Here is a 19,641-nt window from a genome sequence, read left to right as displayed (position 1 = left end):
TCCATCGCTCCCGGGGAGGATTCAATCCCCGGATTTAAACTTTGCTCATGTTGCAGATGAATATGTTTGAGTTGAACTCACCGGGCTTCAGCTTCATCCACGTCCCCACTTTATCTAAAACACACACACTCACACAAACACACACTGAGGATCAGGGTGAGAACACACACACACACACTGTTCCTGACACAGCTTCACTTTCAAATCTCGGGCTCACGAGAGGAGGAGACACGTGCACGCGCCCGATCACACAACAACACGCGCACACGATCTGGTCTCAATTGCTTAACAGAAAATTACTCACTTATATTCATTTAATGCTATTTAGATCTAAATGTATGACAAATGTATATTTATAGAGAGCAAATGCTGTAAGTGTATTTTCCTTGTTTTAAATTTACTGACTTATTGTGTGTTTTATGTTGTGATTATGAGGTATTATTATGTTTGTATATTTTACAGCACTAACACGTTGTTTTGTTTTGATAACTTTGGCTCCTACAACCTTTGAAAGCACTTTTATATTTTACATTTATTTAATTAGAATCGATATAACTATTTGTGCATGTAGACAAAAATATGCAGATATACAATCTGAAAATGTATGTGTAATTAACTGAGAATAGGAGAAAATATGTGTGTAGATATACAGTATACATGTAAATAGGTTTATAAATAATAATACACTGTATTTATATAGAACCTTTCATACAAGTAATGCAGCTCAAAGGGCTTTATATACAATATACATAAAAATAAAAACATGCTTATAAAAAATAAAAAAAAAACGGTGACATCAAGTGATATCAGCTCCGAGTTCCTGCAGAGATAACAGTGAATACTTTGGTGGCCGACATACTGTGATGATTAATATTGATAATTCCGCTTTGAGCTCAGCAGCTTTATATTGAAATCATGTGAATTCATCCAGGTCACTGCACATTAACTGTGAGAAGTAGATCACTGCGACCCCCCTCCTCCTCTTCTGTGTTGTCCAGCTGACTGATACAACTCAAAGGTGGGGGGCAGGTCTCTATATATATGATATTACATAATTTACAGGTTTGTATTCAACTGAAGTAAAACATCTTGACATGAACTAAATCCAACATTAAAAAGTATCTCTTCACAATAAAGGTAAATTACTGATGAGGACTTTATTGTGTCCCCATAAGGCAAAAACAGTGTCCTCAAATAGGTAATAATAATAATGTAAAATAAATATGATATAAAAAAAATGTTGAGTATTAAATAAACAAGGAGCACTGAAAATTCCTGAGGCCACGAGGAGAAGTGAACTACAGTGTCCTTCAAAAAAACTACAACTCCCACACGCGGGTCAACTCTCGCGAGACTTCGTGTGGGATCAGCTGACAGTGCAGGCGAAGGTGCGACGTCTCGAGCAGTTAGCATTTTTAGTGAGTTAGCCTCCCGAAATTTTGTTTGACTTTTCATCAGCGTGTCGGCGCCGATAATCATCACAACATGGCTGAGACTGACCCCAAGTCTGTGCAGGACCTCACTAACGTGGTGAGTCGCCATTACGCTTCGTCCTCTTAAACCGCGCTGGCTCAGCAACGACAACAGCGATGCTAAAGCTGGCTAGCTACAGTTAGCTTGTTAGCAAGCAACGACTAGCTGGAGTTTAGCTAACGTGTAGCTTTTCGTTCCGTTTGTGTTAGTCTGTATAATAACAGAGCGCGTGTGTAATGAACGTTGTTGTGTTGTTTCTGCGCTTCCACGTTGTGTTGTGATGTTGTCGCTCTTCAGAGTCGCATAACTCCCATCACAACTAGTGAAACGCTTAGTGTTACATAAACAGCTCAAGCTCGTGTGTGTGTTTGTGTCGCTACAGATTCATTTGCATTAATCGTAACTTGTACAGTTGTCAATGTCGTTCGTGTGGAATAATTTGCGACAATAAATCACATAATTGATTTTAAGTTAATCTCGTGCATCGGAATGTGAAGAGATAGCTGACCTTGTGTTTTTTAAGTGTTGTCATGGTGATGAGCTGGAAGAAGAGGCCACGAGTTTCGGTCAAAATTTAAATCTCTTAAAAAATATTGTATATAAATTTTACAATATCTTACGCGATGTGTGTTCTCTGAAATTGTGGCGTCAAGCTTATACAAAGTTCCCCTCTTTTTCCTATACATGTTAAAGGAGGTGTCCATGGGAGTTGTGTTTTCAGTTACTCAATTTATTTTATCAATATATTGTCTCACGATTACAGTTTCACGGAATGCGTCTGAAAATGAAATGCAATGTAATATTCTGGATAATAAAAAATAACCTTCCTTCATTTAAACACCTGTATAAGCTGCTTTGCTAAGTTAAAACTGAAGAACGACAGGAAACGATTTAAAGCAACATAAGGGCACAGATATAAGAATAAAACTCTACAGAGGAGAAAAGGGTCAAACCTAAATAAAATAACACATGCAAGTTAAAACAGTGGGTCAGATCAGAGCTACTTTAAAAGGAAATATACGAATGCAATCCATTTAAATTCAAGAAAGTGTATTAATCAGCACTGATCAGTGTCGGGTGAAGGAACTGACTTCACTGTTCTGCAGTGAATCAAAAATTATTTCTCCCATGGTTACAGAGCTTTTACATTGTTGTCAAGGAAACAAGAAACTTATGTTATCATTGTCTTGCTGCCTTCCCCCCCCCCCCCCCCGTCTTTCAAATTATTCATAGAGCTCCAGCGTGGTGAATTATAGCCGGTGGTGCCACTGCCCTGTGTTGTTTCATGCACTGGCTTTTGTTAGAATTTAAATTCCATCTTCTGTGGACCAGTCACTCACAGTGTCTGTTTCTGGTTTGTGTTCCAGGTCCAGACTCTGCTGCAACAGATGCAGGACAAGTTCCAGACCATGTCAGACCAGATCATCGGCAGAAATATCCTATCATGAAAAACACCAGCCGTTACTTATTCATTGATTACATTCAAAGTTGAATTCTCATTTTATGCTTAATGCCTCGTTAACTCTTTGTTCATTGTTTAATCCTACATATCCTTCTTGCTGGACTTTCTATCTAATTAATACTGATTGACAAACATCCTTTTGCCCATTTAATAGTAATGTTTTAAGTTATTTACCTTAACCGCCCTTCCACTCGATGAGATGAGCACACGTATAGACGACTTGGAGAAGAACATCGCTGACCTGATGACCCAGGCGGGTGTGGAGGAGATCGAGGCACCCCCAGAGAAGGCGAAAGAGGGTCAAGGGTCATAATGAAGGTGAGAACGACGTCCATCGAGCTTTCCACCTGGGATTTCACATTTCTCTCTCTTCATCTCGGTCCTGTTAGTGTAGTAAAATGTGAACCAATGCCTCCTCAGTCTCGGACCATTTGTTTTGTCTGTCCCGCAGATAACGAGGTGTGAAGTCGGTCCCGACTCCGGGAGCAGCAGACTTTCTCATCCCTGGAAATGACTTCTATTGATTTGGTTTGTCGTTGTGTGAAATGCTTTTTTTTATATATATATATTGAATATTGTGATACACGGTTACAGTTGTGTAATGACTTGGAAAGCTGAACATTATTTGTAGGCTAGAATAGTGTGACGAGCCCTCTGGAACTTTAAATGCTCACATGCAGGAATGCAACTTTGGATTTTAGTGTGTCGACTTGGAGGTTTCTTTTTTTTCTTTTCCCGGCTGCCATCGTTTGTCGTAGTTAATTCGGTCCCGTGAGGCGAAGGCCGACGGGGACAGCTTTGCTCAAGCCTCGGCTGAGAAGTGCAACCGGCCGGCTGACGGGCCAGTAGAAGCTCCGCCCCCACCACCATGAACATCTGAAGCCTGCAGTGTTTTACAAGCAGCACCGTTAACGACCAAGATGTTGGATGCATTCCAGTTCTGATTTTCTTTGATTAAAACTATTTAATACGACGCTGTTTGTCATGTATCACAAAATATTTGTCCAGGTGCTGAGTCATTTTTTTTTAACTAACTCTGAGGTGCTCAGTGTGTTTCAGTTTATTTTTTCAAGCTGTATTTTTAGAAGCAGATTATCTGGAATGACTTTGTTGCATGTTTTGTTGGCTCTACATTGTTCATGATGTATTGGAATGACTTTATTATTACGCTAAGGTTTGCTGAGCTGAGCAACAGGGATTTAATCTTCTATATCGTAAAAAAAATGTTAAGTCACATTTATCACGGATTGAATTAGAGATATTTGTCATTTGCGCACAAAAGGTTGATTTTTTTGACAAACTGTAAATACACTGTCACTGCATAACAGGAACCTTTATTCAAATGAATGCAAACACAAAAATTGTAAAAACAAAATGACTAACCAACATTTTTCAGAATGAAGTGCCAAAAGTAACAGGATGGATTAACAGCAGTAAACAAAACATGTCACAAGGATGGAGCTCGATCATGTCACATGATCTCAGAGTTCAACATCAGCTGTCTTTGAACGTACTGATGCAACATTAAAGTACTGTATGTTATATAAAGTGAATGGTTCCTTAATTGCCACAGTTTCAGAAGTTTGAAGTTAGAACTCAAAGTCCAGCTCAGTCATGTCGATGGCCCAGGCAAACTTGTCCCTTTGGCTCTTATTATATATTTTTTCTACAGGTACCTCCATGTTCTTACTCCTACAACACACAGGAAACAAGACTGTCAAGTATGCACTGTAAAATAAACATTGAACAACCAAACAGTTCGAGTAGGTTGTGAAATCTTTCTTTTTAACGATACCAGAGAACACAAGTGCTTGAACTCCCCAAAAATGTTTACATGCATGACCGAAGAAACGTCAGAAATCATTGCAAATCCATTGAACTGAAAATGTAGACCTGGCCACACAGTTTCTCTTCTCACTGACTCATCAGTAGGTGGGTTAATACTTTGATCCACTGAGCTCAACCAACATGAGCAAGTTACCATGGTGATCCACTCAGATTAAAAGTAAACCATCGTCATTACACAGAAAAGCCTGATGAGTAATCGTGGCCCCAGGTAGAGGAGGTCGTAGTTCAATGTAAAACCTACGTTTGGGAGATTTTTTGTAGTTTTGCACATGTGTGAATTTGTGTTTTAACCAATACCCCAGAGTCCAGATCTGTATTCACTCACCAAGCCACACTAATGCGTGGGTCCAGATAGTTGAGCTTGGAGGTACCCAGTGCGACCTGTTTGTTCTCCTCTTTATCAGTCGCCTGGACCTCCATCTTCATCAGCTGCTCTTCAGCGCGCTGCACCGCTGACTTCTTCCGCTCCACCAGCCTGTCAGAAAACAGGCCCAACAAGAGAGTGCAACAGAATGACACAGTTAAACTTGTCAGAGTCCTCTCCTGTGGATTCTTTACATGATCTGGTCAAGCAAAGAGCAAGAAGGAGTGTTTCGTCATTCGGGTGAGGATCCCTTTGTAAAGAACTGCAGCCTTCACAAAACCACTACACCCACCCCACCCTAAGAAATACATAAATGTAAAACATGCCATTCAACACCAGGTAGATTTGAGTACTGGCTTAAATCTAGTTTTCATAAATTTCCTTTCTGCTGTCGCAAATGATTTATATATTGCATAATGTGAAAACCGTGCTGCACAGTAATGTACAACCAACAGTGTTGGTAATTGCCTTTTTACTCGGGGCAGAAAACCCAAAAATATTAAAAAGCAGAGAAGCTGTGAGTTAAGAGCGAGGCTGAATTTCAAGATCTTGTGTTTCCTGTGGCTAAACTGCAGCTCATTATTCACACTCAAGCAGTTATGTGAGCTGTCAGGGTTCTTTTCTATGGATGATGTAACTGTGTGTAGCAGGGCTTCTGTTTTAATGTCCACAGCGTGACAATTATTGAAAAAGATTCTCCACTACTGCAATACTTACACCTGCAACTTTGAGTCTGGGTTGCCTTTGGTCTTGGCCTCCTTCTTGACCTGTTTCAGCTCCGTCTTCGACAGGGCCAGCTTCTCCTTTCTAGCATCAATCTGGGTGGAGCCCATCAGGGTATTTGGCATGTTGTATACATATATATTACGGTCAGCCTCAAGGTCTCGTTTATTAGGCAGTAAATGTGAAATTACAACTGTTCCTGTCTATGCATTGTGAAGCAATTGTTAATGTGATGAATGAGACGTTGTTACCTTGGCCTGTAGATTTGCCATAGACTGCTCAAAGGTCTTTGGCAGCGCCCGCTGATGGTTACAGAGAATAGCAACTGCTCGGTTCGCTCTGTTGTAGGACAGCAGCTTCTCCGACTCATTGTCAGACTCTTTGGAGGACGACAGAAGAGTAATTTGAGTTTAGGCAATTAAGTCCAACAGAGAACATGTATCTAAGCCCGAATCATGCAAGTTTAGAGGATAAAATCATGCTGGCCTCCCCTGTGTTGTTACTGCACACACACAAACAATTACAGGTTGCTAGCTTTTCATTTCATTCATTCAGATCTCCAGTAGCTCTGTCTTTTTCTTCCTGGGGTTCAAACAGCACACACTGCAACTACATGTCAGTCTTCAGATTGGCTCTCAGTGGCAATCCAGAAATGAGAAGCGAGTGTGACACTTCCATCTCTGAATGAGAGACGGTGGCAGACTCAGCCCATGGGAGCCCGATAAGAGTGAAGCAGAGGCGCACCACACTGAGTCAAGTGATAACGTTCTCCTGCCATGGCTGGAAGAGCTGAGTGACGTCAGGGTATCTCATATCAAACGGGCTAAAAATAACAAAAGTGCGGTAGTTTTTTTTTTTATCACGACTCCCTGACACATGCAGCTGGGAAATGAGACAATCAAAAGAGGCAGGAGAATAAAGCACGACTGTAATTAAAGCAACACTGTGTAACATTTACTGAGCAACAGCGCCCTCTGCAGGTGACAAAGTATATTAAGCTCTTTGTCCAATAAATTAAAGTAGTTTTCATATCTAGAAAACATAACGTCTATCAAAGTGTTGAGTGGAGTTTAGTCCACTGGATATTACCCATGATCCCCGGCTTCCAGGCCCAGCAGAGCTGTAACGAATACAGCAAAAACTGTTTGAATTCTTGATATTAAAAAAGTGTTGGAGATAAACGTTGTTTTTTAATGAATTCCACTGATCTAAAGTTGAGCTTCACTCTTCAACCTGCTGGACCTGATTCTGACAATTGAAGCTGCGCCTCTCCCTCACTTCTCTCAGGAGATTGGTACCTGCTCATAGAAGTTAGACAGTGAGATCAGACGTTCAAGGTGAGGAGTGGGACTGAAAGAGGAAACATTCTCCCTATGTCCAAGTCAGTGAACCATCAAACCATCGAAGCTGCCGTTTCAAGGTGAATACGTTTTATAGTGTTGCTTTAAGCGGTCGGTATCTGTCCTGCAGCTGAATATGAGCAGGCCCTTTATAAGCTTGAGTTTTTTCACAGAGCGATTTATTTAAGGTTGGCCTGCTTTACAGTGTAGTGAATGTGTGAATTACTGTTTGTGAGCTCTTTGAGCTGCTGCTGCAGGACGATGGAGGCGTTATACGTCCTGAAGACCTTCGCAGTCAGACCCGGCATCAGGGAACTGAGATGCTTGTTCATCAGGACTGTCTGCAATGAGGAGAAAAGGGGGGGGACAGTGTCAAAGAACAGAGCCACAATCAGGACATGTCTTGGAACACTAGGTGGCACTGTGGTATTGTAAGACCTCAGTTGGAGGCACCTGTAATATACCCTAACAAATAAAACACATAATGTACCATATCAGCCTTCATTATCATCATCCATTAGAGCAGGAAGATTAAAAAAAGATCACAGTGCTATTTCCCCCCCCCTGACACTTCTTTAGGTTTTTATAACAAGTTGAAGCTGCCACGGCTAATGGTTTGATGGCAATTAGCTGCTGTCAAATGGCTGCAGCTTCACCAGAACCGCCAAGACATGAAATGGAGTTCAGGCTGTGAGGGCACAGGACAAAACAAACATGTACGCTCACTGCACAAGTCCTGGTATGAGGTGCAAACACATGGAGGAGTTGGGAGGCAGATTTCTAAACATAGATGAAAGCAGACAATTGCGTGTGTGTGTGTGTGTGTGTGTGTGTGTGTGTGTGTGTGTGTGTGTGTGTGTGTGTGTGTGTGTGTGGTGAGCTCACACCTCTGATAGAAGGACAAAATAATTCCGTTGAAGATTACAATAATGATGTGGTTGGTTTAATCAGCGTGGGGTCGGCATGCGGCCGTCTGGGGCCACAGCACTGTTAGTCTGTGTGTGTCGCTGCAGGAGCCTATTAAAAACAGGACGAGGGCGGGTTTCCATGCATGTACGTACGTGTGCACACATGTACTCGGGAGCACACTAGCACACCAATTTGCCGCCGTGCCCGACTTGCTAATGAGCAACCTAACTCTGCCCCCTGAAATGCTAATGAAGGTCTCTGTGAGGGGCAGGTGTGAGAGATGCTGCACTCCAACTCCCTTGGCATGGTGTGTTGTGTGCACCAATGTGTGCGTTCACCGTGTTCCTTCCTAAGGCATCATTACAACATATCGTTTCTACACCTCAATGATACACTCTTAACACACTGGTAGCCATTTTGTGGTGAGGCCAACTGATATTGACCGTTTCCATTCTTAACCACTTGCGATGATCTGTGTATTTTCCCCCCTGCGTGTTCTCAGCATCAGTTTCCATCTGTTCTGTTAAAAGAAAAACTACACGACACCGCAAGTGGTAATTAAATTGATTTGACTAAGTGTAGTTAAAGAAATGAGGTTACAGTTAACCTGTGTGTTTGAACTGCAGCTCTGTTGACAGGAGGCGTCCCGACGAGTCTGACAGACACTGTAGGCAGTAGCAGAAGCCGGCAGAGGAATATCCTCAGTAGACACAAGCTTCGTTTATGTTTCTAAATAAGCACCATCATGCTCCGATTCATTTCATTCCTTGTCTAACAATGCAGGTGACGATGACACGGCAACATAACTCTGTAATTCACTCCAGTTACTGCAATGTTCTTCTGAAATCTGTCACAAAGGACACTCAATTTTTCGGCTATGCTGGGCCTTTAAAAATGATCAGTATGCTTCAGGCAAAGCGCTTGTTGGATAATCAATTACTGTCGGAAACCCTCTTGTCCCACAGTTTCAACTTTGCCTTTTTCCAGTGTTGAGGTTGTTCCTTTCACGGTGGTGACACCTTAACATTTAGAAGACGGCACCAATGTCACCTCGCCTCAAGCTGGAGTATGAAAGGAGGCGGCGGCGTCTCCACCTTACAGTCGGTGCACGCAATGACCAATCCTCCAAGCATGTCCACGGCTTGAGGGACTGCGTCTGAACGAGCTTTGAATTCTATAAAACCAGCAACGAGTGACCTCCCAAGTTCCAGCTGGAACCTCTATAAACTGTTTGACCATAAGACGTGGTCAGCAATACTTATAATATAAGCTCTAATATAAGCAATTTGAAGATAACAATATATGCATATATATATATACACTATGGATATTTCTATAGAATGTGGCCGCCTCAGTCACCTCTTTCCAAACTGTACATAAAACTTGAGCAGCCCTGAGGCAATTAACCAAGCTCCGCAGCCGAGTCAGTTATGGCCCAAACATCAGAGAGGCTGTTAATGGAACATGGCTCCGACAACTCTCTACCTCCCTTCACTCTTCATATTTCACATTTAGTCCAAGTATTCCATTGATTTCTTTCACTTCCCTTTGAAAACCCAGCTGAGGAAATCAGCAGCACGCTTGACAGTTCCATTCTTTCCCTCTTCCTCCATCACTTATTACTACATCTGCCTCCTCACCTCCGACGTGCACCACCTGCCTGCGCTGTCACTTCTGGCCGTTTCCCCTTCTCCCTCCATCTTTCCGACACCTACCTTTTTCCCAGCCGTTGTCCACCTTCTCCCTCCTAACCTGCCCTCACCTGGACCAGCTGTCATTTCCCTACCACTCTGTCTACTGTTACACACACTAACACACAGACACACACGCACTCACTCCTCCGCTCTCTCACTGTGTGGCCTGGCCTTTCAGAGTGTCAATCAGGCCTGCCCACTGCAGCTATTACCATTCCACCTCCAACATACCCTGACATTTCCCGACACACTAGAGGGCAGAGAGCAGAGGCACCACACTCCCTCCCTGCAGTTGCTCCTTCTCTTCATCTCACCCTCTCACTCCTGTCCGGTCTGGGGTCTTCATTTTCCCGCCTGTCAGTCTCTATAATGCGTTGCTGCCTCTCACACCTTCCTTCTGATTTTCCTTATCGGCATATCTTCCTCCCTGCATTGCATTAAATGCTTCTCTTCCGATGTGGCAATTAATCTGTTGCATACATTCGCACCTGCACTCTCTTCCCTCTTTGAGAGTTTCACTTAACACAAGGCAACATGACGTGTAGATTCAAACAATGTTGTTGATCTTTTGTTTTATGATGACAAGCAGCCTGAGAAGCCCCACGTCTCCTTGTGGAGGAGTCGCCTCACTTCAGTGTGGCCCTGCAGCCTGCAGCTACATGAAGAGGTTGAAGGGACGGCAGATTTCTTTTATTTTGTGGTGTGGAAATTCATCTGCCCACCATGTTCACTCTCAATTTTCACTAGCGCAGTTTCATTTTGTATCTGCCAGAGTCCATGCCCCCTCTCTCTATTTTGAAACTCCTTTTCTGCTTTCACTCTCGCCGCTTCCAATATTCTCCCTCTTCTCCTCACCTTCCATTTCCTCACGTTACTCCTTTCATCTCTCCACACCAATGGTTCATCTCATCTCTCTCACACCTTACAATTTAGTCCCTGCTCTTCTTTTACCCTTCTGTCCCCCAGAAGATATATATAAAAAAAAAAAAAAAAAAACTCTAATTTGCTTTCAGTCCATTTCTTCAAACATTACTCTCCTCGGGGGGTTTCTCACACTTTATTCACAACCACAAAGAATAAAGATACGTTACTCTTTACTTGTGAGCAGTTAATACCAGAGGATTTGGTTTGCTGCTTCCTTTTTTCAATAGCAAGATGTAGAGCGTCAGCGTGGCAATGTTTTTACAAAATAAATCATCTTTAACATGTTTATAATGGGTATAAAACATGCAAAACATTTGAAGAAAGAAATGTAGGGGCAGTTGATGAGATACTCACACTGAGTCGGTCAAAGAGGTCATCTCCAGGTTCTTTGTTCTGCAGGAAGAGTTTAAGGCTCTTAAAAACCTGAAATGATACACAAATTTTAAAATTCAAGTACGTCTCAACCCAACCTGATGTTTAACTACTTTATTAAATAGTAATAGTTGGGTGAAATAATTATTCAAAAGTTTCTGTTTCACTTGAGATCTACATACAGTGTGAAACATTTCCTCCTGTTGAGCTAAATATCCCTAGACAGGTGCCGCCTGTATCAGGAAATTAAACTTTGAACATAAGAACTACCAAAAAACGACAAACAATCATTGAGACATATATATATAAAAGGTATAATTAGACTTTTCAGTTTTTGTCCCATCCACTGACATGGAAGAGGACCTGTACTGCAGCAAGCCACCAGGGGGCAATCCAGATACTTTGCCTTCCCTTAGGGAGCTTCAATCACATTCTCTGGTAAGGACACGGTGTGTTTATATGGTTGGAAGGGAACAGGAAGCCAACCAATCACGTATCAATTATTCAACATTGCCAACATTACATGCCTGACTGGGGCAATTTGAATAAGACGGATGCAAAACATTGTAGATTCAATTACCTTCAATATCAATAAATTCAACAGGAGAGGTGGAATGTGGCAGTGGTTGTTTAAAAGCTACTTTGAGTCAAATCTAAAATATAAATGGTGAAATTACACAGTAAATACACAATATAATTCACTTTACACATAAGGACTGTGGTGTGCATGTGTCTGGAGCCTGAGCAATATCGACACAATTATTGCTGACATTTCCAGCGACTCCACAGATGCACTGGTCCCCAAATAAACCAGTGAAATGTGCCAGACACCAATTAATGGCAACAGATGTGTTGCTTTATAAACCAGACGGACATATTTCACTTGGTGGCTTGCTAAACCCCCCCCCCCCCCCCCCCCCCCAAACCGGAGAAATCAACAGAAAAAATATATTAGAAAAAGAAAAGTACAAGTGGATAAAAAAATCAATGTAAGTCTGGAAGTAAGAGAAGCACAGAGACCAAAGTGAACTTCCCTAATTGGTCGAGTGATGTGTTTGGATGTGTGCGCGTGTTTTTTGTGTTTGTGTGTATTTGCTGAAATGGGAATAACCATTTAGAAAACAGATAGATATATAAATATTTAACAGGCTTAAAGTAGCTAACAGAAAACATTTATGCAGCTGCAGGTGTCCCCACATTCAGGGGCTGTTTGATAAAGTCGTTCAGCGTCATTCTGATGTTAGTACGTCCTCGTTTATAAACAACACAACAGATTCTCTGAGCTGGTAACGAGTCACTGGCAAAGAATGCATGTGTTGGAAAGGCAAAGCAAACACATATGGATCGCTTATTATCTGATACATCAAATATTTATAACCCCCAAGTATCATTAAATGTGTTCAACCCCCACCAGAGGTTAAAAATGAAAATGTCTTCCCGCTATCCTTCCGTTTTATACAGAGTGACATTTAGCTGCAATCCCACTGATTTCCCTGGGAATTTAGAATGCTAAAATATGCGAGGGACTAATTAATACTAACTAATGTGTTGCTTTTGAATGCACGTATGAATAATTATATGATCTGCCAAGAAACAAAACACTTTGGCTGTCAGGTGCTAACATTTCTTTCTCCATCTCTGGAGCAGAAGATAGCTGGGGCCGACACCAGAGGAGGGGTTGGAAATTTGCATATGCATATGCTTCCGCAGTGCACACAAACATACACAGACACACTTTCTCATAGGCCACTTTAGGGAACATTAAAAACCCTTCATCATTCATCTCTCGACAGCTGACTGCAACCATAACCACTACTTGAAAAACCCTGAGCCTTAGAACAATAATTCTTAATCTTAAAACACATCATTACCTTACGTTAAGAGCTTGTGTTTTTATCTGTGTTTGATTGTGTGTCAGAGCTAGAAGCATTACACAAAAACTACTGGGATTGAAGTGGCATGGGTCAGGAAAAGAACCCATAAAAACGTTGGTACAGATCCAGAAGATTTCTTTTCACTAATGTTTCATGCAGATAATTCATGGATCTTGATTCGCACCTTTACAGGACTGATATTTATGAATGGTGCAATTTGGTGCAGCTTGACTGAATGTAAGTGGACTATAGAGCCTCGGTCGAGGTGTGTGCTCTACCCAGTTTACTTAAACCAGGTCATGTTGCCCGGATGCAATAACCAGCTTCAGGTTACCCCAGTTGGAAGGCTAAAAATCCCCCCCCCCATGAAGATGTAATCCAAGAGCAGCAGAGTGGAGCACAGGGACAGTTCAGCAGTTCTAACGGACAAATTAAACCAGCACAGCCACAGGAATCCAATCTACAACTGTGGCTCCAGGACATTTTTCAGTTCCTTCTCTGCTTCAGGCTCTGTGCGTTCATGTGTCAATATACACACATGTGACCTTCTCTGCAGGGACTTCTGCCAAAACCCAAAGGGCAACACCTAGATTATCATAATGAAATATGTTATTTTTTTTGTATCTCAACGAACAGCCCTTATATTTGAGTATTTTTGCTGATGTCTTTTCCAATGGGGAATTGATTTGGGTTTTAATGAACTACATTAAGTAGCATAAAAATATTATTCACAATTAAATTTCAGATCCAGACAATAACTAATGACAGGTGGAGAGGATGGATGCAGGGCCGGAGGTGTTAATCACTTTGTGTGTCTTTTTCCCCCCTTTACCTTCTTGATGACGGGGACTTTGTTGTAGTAGCGAATGGAATCTTTACCCAGGAAGTCGAACTCCACCACACATTCGCTGCCGTCCAGCTGCTCGTGCAGGGTGATGTGCTCCACACGGAGCGAGCAGCAGCCCACCGTGTCTGCCGTCTCTCCCTCCTCCTTCTCATTACCAGCCCTGAGTGCCAGCTTGATTTGTTCAGAAGATGCAAAGATAAAACACACGTCAAAGCCAAAGACACACAATCATCGAGCACTCTAACCTGCCTTTCAAGGAGCCGAGGTGAAAAATCAGACGACAATTAAATGTTTTCATCAACACACGAATACTCAGTGACATTAAGTAGATTTAAAGTCTGTGATAAACGCAAAACAAAGCTGAATCTGAATAGAAATGGTCTTCGGCACGAGCCAGAAGCAATCACGCACTCGATCTATCTTTTCACTCAGTGCAGACTGAGATTAGCTCGGGGAAGAAAACGGCTACATATAATCAATTTCTTCCTTGTAAAAGATCTTCCATCTCGCTATGAGAGAAAACAGAAGAGGCAATCAGGACACATTGCATTGATTTCCAGTACGTCCACATGGCCCTTGGTATTAGACCTGGGCATTAAGGAGAATCTGACACTGACAAAGGTTTCTCTCTCTGTGCAAACATTAAACTTCAGTTTCTCCTTGTGCGCCACCACAGAAGCAGACCTTGTCTATGAAGTAGAGGGCCACGGCTCTCTGGCGAGTGACCATCTCTTTAGACTTGAGATCCAGGAGGTATTGGTTACGGATCCTGTCCACGCATGTCTTCAGTTTCCTGGCTACCTCGTATTTCTCCCAGTCCTTCTCTCCCTGCATTGACAGAATGACAAGAAGCAAGACAGGATGAATAGGAGGAGCAGAAATACAAAGTGAAGGTGAGCTTTCTCTGAAAACAAAGAATTAAAGAGACACAACAACAAGATGACACCATTTCACTTGAAAGGTGTCAAATTAGATTTTTTTTTTTTTCCAAAGGTAATCATGAGGTGAGTGCAGACTGTTAAGTCGCACAAAAGAAAAAGTAAAAGCACAATAATAATGCAAGCAACTATAATGACATACTCTCATGCTGTTGGTTATTATATTGCAACCGTGAAAAAACAATTAAACCCATCATCAGTGAAGACACACAGACACATTGTCATGGAGACTAAGTGGAATAACTTAACCTTTAGACATGAAAGATGGAAAATGGGAGGAGGAGGAGACCATGAATGAAAATGGGAGATTATAACACAAAGATAACCCACAGGGGGATTCCATTTGCACTCACCAACCAGCATTATGGAGATTTTATAGTTAAGAAATAAAAACATCCTTGCAAATCCGTTTCCTCTGCAGTCAAATGCTCTCCTAGGGTTCGGCAGGTTTCAACAAGTTGATTTTAAAACTCTTACTGAGGTAATGAATGAAATTTAAGACTTAGAACTTCTCATAATCAAGGAGAGGGTGAAGCAGCCTAGCAGAGGATAACCCTGATATGCCACGTTATCCTGTATACTTTAGGCAGAGACAGTAGGTATCCAGTCTTTACCACAGCCAAGCCGACAACATTAAGACCTCACCGACCTAAACATATTTACTGCTGAGTATCCCTGTGTCTACCTCAGTAGGAGGCTTTTCCCTGTTTGCATCCGACCGATGGCCTACCTTGAGTTTTGAGTTGGCGTTGAGCATGATGTATTTGATGGAGCCCTGGATGTTCTCAGTCCAGCTGGCCAGCCACGTCACAGTGTTGTCATGCCTAACCTCTTTCCAGCGATGACCAGCAGGGGGCGGCGGAACACACGCTTCTCTGTCAGAGCAAGAAAAAAAACCCTGATATAGATACAGCAAATGCAATTTCAATCATTGTGAAGAAACACAGGAGTGCAAGAAACGTTCAGTCAGCACCCGAGGCCACTGAGTGAATAAGTCATGCATAACTACAATTCTTGAGCGATATAAACCATATTCTAGTGGTTATAGGTTCTGTGTTGCAGTGTATTACAATAATCTGTGCAGCTGTCAAAAAGGCTACGCTTTGTCGCCTTCCGATGGTTATGTGCTTTCTTTTGAAAAGATAGAAGTGGTTTCTCTGTGAATCCAAACTTTTAAACACTTTGTGCACTGAGGTCTTGGTTTATGTTTCTTGAGGTCAGTGGATAAATCTCGTGACAGTTTCACTCTCACTTGCTGCAGTTGATGATGACGTCCTCTGGCTGGATCCTCTTCTTCAGCATGCCCTGCTTGGGGTGCTCGCCTCTGCCCCTGAACAGCCCCGGAGGCTCAATCTTAAAGTTGCCGATACGCTCTTTGTGGTGGTCCAGCATACAGAAGCCATACTCATCCACTATCTTCTGATTGGCTTCTTTCAAAGCCTTGAGATATCGAGTAGAAACAAATACAAAGAACCTAAATGATCAACTTTCTTTAGACGTTGACAGGAAGATGTGAAAGTAGCATCAAGCACATGTGCAGAAGGAATAAAGCTAGAGTCTCTTACCAGCTTCTCCTCCTTGCTCATGTTTTTCCTGGCCTCCACTTTGGCTTTGTGCATCGCGTGGATCTCTCCAAAGTCACATTTGTCAAGATCCTGAATCAGTGCTCTCTCCTCATGGGTCATCTCCTACACACAAGTGAGGGGATTTTTTTTACTAATTAACATTTTCAAATTATATTATTCAAAATCATCAAGGATTGATCCATTATAATAATAATTATACGATGCAACCTTAATATTCCAGGAATCCATCAGTGTTTAAAACAAATCATGTACACATATGCATCTCCTGTAGCTTTAAAAAGCCATTTTATCAATTTAAATTAAAAATCTTTAAAACAATACATTAAGCTCAGAAGGATCGGAGTATAAATAATATGATTAAAACATAAACCCACTTTTATTAGAAACTGAGCCTTTTACTCCAATATCTCCGAGCGCCTCTACAATACTAATGTGCCGACTCCGAAACCTTTAACTTGAGGAGGAGGCAGACAAAAGGTCTGCACACAACATTACATTATTAAATTTACCGGGAGCTATTAATCGAGTGTGCAGAACCTTTGTCTGTTCAAATAACGCATTACAACAATAATGTATCATAAAGACCAAATACGATGGGCATGATCGGAGCAGATCAGTGACCTTTCATTTAATTACTCCTCTTTATGGAGGCGCAGAGGACGAGGGGGAAAAAAGGAAAAAGTGGTGTCGTTATGAAAGGCCAGATTAGAGACCATCTCCTCTCTGTACCAGCTTCACCAACCGTGTTGACGCTGCAGCCGCGGCTGAGTTTCAACTTTCTGAACTTGCTGCACACAGGGTCACTGTATTGACGAGGTCACTAACAGGGCAGCGTTTTAACGTTTTAAGACGGCCTCGTGCTGTCGGGCCAGAAAGGTGCAGCAGCAGCAACTGCAGGCGGACATCAAAAATGGCATTTTTGTTTTTAAAGGTTATATTGACCTAGAGCAGAACATTATATCAGTAAATTAGGGAAATGGTTTTTAACGACCCCCCTCTTCCCCACAGCATATTATCAAAATAAAATCAACAATATTTATCTCATATAAACATAGATCTTAATATAAGGGAGACTTAAATTGACAGATTAAACCTGAACATATCCATCCAGGATAAAAGTAATGACCCATCAGGTTTTTCAGAGCAGGACCACTCTTGAAGTTTTGTTGTGCAAAAGCAGACCTCTACATAAACACATATATGCTAACACATCCACACACACACACCTCTCTGCAGACACACTCCGACAGTGTGGACCCGCAGTCAGTCTGCGTGTCTAAGCATGACTGACACCCGACAGTGGGCGGGCACTGAGGGCAGTGGAGCGAGGCGAGGTTTTTTCCGGCTATAATAAAACACTTTAATTGGATTTGTTCATATGCAGGGGAGCTACTTGTATGGATTAGCATATCAATGCCTTCACACAAATCGTATTTTCAAGTGCATTGAGCACTAAGCAGCGCAAAATTAATTCTGCATGATATGCCTTGGGGCTTGGCACTTGTGTTTCCTCTATACAGAGGACACCCTGACACCCTGTCGCACACACACACAACACGTACTTTTTCACACTCTCTCCTATTTACAGCACACACACACACACATATTCTAACACAAAGCTCTAAGTGCAGACAACTTACACTGTAATTGGAAGTTTTTGCAGCTGACATTTTCAGAAGCTGACAGTGTTTAGATGTTGTACTTTTTATGCCAACGTAAGCATTGTTCAACCGAGGGAACAGCGGAGTAAACACAGCTGATACAGGGAGGTTTGAGCTACGACAACTTATTCATGTATACAGCAAATTATCCAGGGCAAACAAAGCTTGCAATCAACCGCGCTGTAGCAGAATCAAGGGAAATGTTGCAGGACTAAACAACCACAACATTTCACATTGAAAATACTGAGAAGACTTTAGTGCAGCACGGGAATGTGTTTTATTTGAGATTTTATGGAGATGTCAAATTCTGTTTATTTCATTTTCATCACTAGGGATAAAATTCTGAGCAGCGGGAATCAGCTGTAAGAGGCAGTTAGGGTTTTTTGAATTTTTTCTTTCCAGAACTGAAGAAGAGGAAGAAGAAACACCTGCTCACTGTCAACACCTGCTCAATGAAGAACATTTCCACATGTCTCTTCTTCTTCTCCTCCTACGTACCTGTCACAAAACATTCAACCGTGCAAGAGACTTTTTGATGGGCTCAGGTCCTTCCAAAACTGGCATACGGTGTCTACAACTATAAACAAGTTAAACTTTTTAAACCATGAAATAAATTTGGAGACCAAACCCGTGATAGACACAACAAACAGTGAAATTATACGTCTTCCAAATAAACACATTTATGTCGGTTAGACTCCACCACCTTGATCCCCATTGACCCACGTTTGAAGGATTTGACACAAAGAGCAGTTTGTATCAGAAGCACTTCCAGGCACTGGCTGTAACCACCACAATGACTCAGCATTCTCAAGCTTTTAATTTCCACTTGTTCATCAACAAGTTAACCAGTTGGTTAGAATTGCATTAGTATATAATACACAAACTTAACCAGAGAAAGACTGAGGACATTGGGTATAACGGAGCACATCCCTTCCAAACTTAGGAAAATCTAATACATGTTAAGGCCCTTTACTTCTAAATTTGATTTTAGGACATGAGGCCTTTTGCATTTACCTTCCTCCAGTCTTGAAAGAAGTTCTCTCTGAAGACTGTTTTGGTCGTGTACTCGTGGTCCAGCATCTGGGCGAAGAACATTGCCACCTCCTCGGCTGCCAGGCTCAGCTTCACCTTCTGACCTGTCCGGATACAAACACAAGCACATCACTACAATTCTTATTACCGACCCATCGTACATGTTATAGGAAGTGAGGCAGAATGCAGCTTGTCCACCCGGCTCAACATGTTCATGTTCACACCTTCCGGAGTGGGATGAAACTCCAGCGTGCAACAGCATCCACCTCAGCTCCTTCACAATCCTGGCCGACTAATCCATACATTTAGAGACTGGCCGTTTCAGAGACAAGGACAAAGATCTACATTCTGCCCCTTGACTACCAGCAAGCTACAAACAAGCACAAGCACGCACAGGAATTAACAGATCAAACCAACTTCCCACAGGACACCGCTGTGCCTCGACTGCTAAACAAAGCAAAAACAATTACAGTCATCAATCAGCGTTTGACCCGATACACCTTTGTTGTCCTAAAGATCCGATCGTGCGTGTCCTGTGTGTGTGAACAACTGAGTTTGTACCACCTTCATAGAATTCTTTGTTTTAAATCCCAA

General features: G+C 42.1%; 3 protein-coding genes across 4 annotated transcripts in view; 1 reads left to right on the top strand and 2 right to left on the bottom strand.

Moving 5' to 3' along the window:
* Positions 1–212, bottom strand: part of si:dkey-246g23.2 (solute carrier family 66 member 2) — a 46,851-nt gene extending 46,639 nt beyond the window's left edge. Inside the window, exon 1 of the mRNA XM_053427136.1 lies at positions 82–212. The gene's annotated coding sequence lies outside the window, so the exon portion shown is untranslated. The remainder of the gene's footprint in view (positions 1–81) is intronic.
* A 1,193-nt stretch (positions 213–1,405) lies between these two features.
* hsbp1b (heat shock factor binding protein 1b) lies at positions 1,406–4,695 on the top strand. 2 transcript variants are annotated; one of them, XM_053426972.1, is made up of 4 exons: positions 1,406–1,530; positions 2,841–2,907; positions 3,127–3,253; positions 3,387–4,695. In XM_053426972.1, the coding sequence occupies exons 1-3, from the start codon at positions 1,486–1,488 to the stop codon at positions 3,246–3,248; spliced, it is 234 nt and encodes a 77-aa protein (XP_053282947.1). In that variant the 5' UTR covers positions 1,406–1,485; the 3' UTR covers positions 3,249–3,253; positions 3,387–4,695. The 2 variants fall into 2 exon arrangements, with proteins under 2 accessions (XP_053282947.1, XP_053282948.1); XM_053426973.1 differs by having other exon boundaries at positions 3,375–4,695.
* The window catches only part of zgc:173742 (DNA topoisomerase I, mitochondrial), a 27,731-nt gene continuing 12,328 nt past the window's right edge, over positions 4,239–19,641 (bottom strand). Inside the window, exons 8-19 of the mRNA XM_053426975.1 lie at positions 19,030–19,151; positions 16,334–16,456; positions 16,021–16,208; positions 15,499–15,643; positions 14,515–14,658; positions 13,816–14,001; positions 11,092–11,160; positions 7,437–7,551; positions 6,122–6,249; positions 5,865–5,965; positions 5,109–5,258; positions 4,239–4,627 (exon numbers count right to left, since the gene is read on the bottom strand). Coding sequence (XP_053282950.1) covers positions 4,525–4,627; positions 5,109–5,258; positions 5,865–5,965; positions 6,122–6,249; positions 7,437–7,551; positions 11,092–11,160; positions 13,816–14,001; positions 14,515–14,658; positions 15,499–15,643; positions 16,021–16,208; positions 16,334–16,456; positions 19,030–19,151 — 1,574 coding nt within the window. The 3' untranslated portion in view covers positions 4,239–4,524. The remainder of the gene's footprint in view (positions 4,628–5,108; positions 5,259–5,864; positions 5,966–6,121; positions 6,250–7,436; positions 7,552–11,091; positions 11,161–13,815; positions 14,002–14,514; positions 14,659–15,498; positions 15,644–16,020; positions 16,209–16,333; positions 16,457–19,029; positions 19,152–19,641) is intronic.

Source organism: Pleuronectes platessa, chromosome 7 (genome assembly GCF_947347685.1).
Source record: "Pleuronectes platessa chromosome 7, fPlePla1.1, whole genome shotgun sequence".
In the NCBI taxonomy this organism is placed as follows: domain Eukaryota; kingdom Metazoa; phylum Chordata; class Actinopteri; order Pleuronectiformes; family Pleuronectidae; genus Pleuronectes; species Pleuronectes platessa.
This window is presented reverse-complemented; position numbering and strand designations above follow the sequence as displayed.

Coding starts and splice junctions, on each gene's coding strand:
- hsbp1b (XM_053426972.1), top strand. CDS start 1,486: ATGGCTGAGACTGACCCCAAGTCTGTGCAGGACCTCACTAACGTG. Junction 1,531..2,840: donor TGCAGGACCTCACTAACGTG/GTGAGTCGCCAT, acceptor TTTGTGTTCCAG/GTCCAGACTCTGCTGCAACA. Junction 2,908..3,126: donor AGACCAGATCATCGGCAGAA/ATATCCTATCAT, acceptor CCGCCCTTCCAC/TCGATGAGATGAGCACACGT.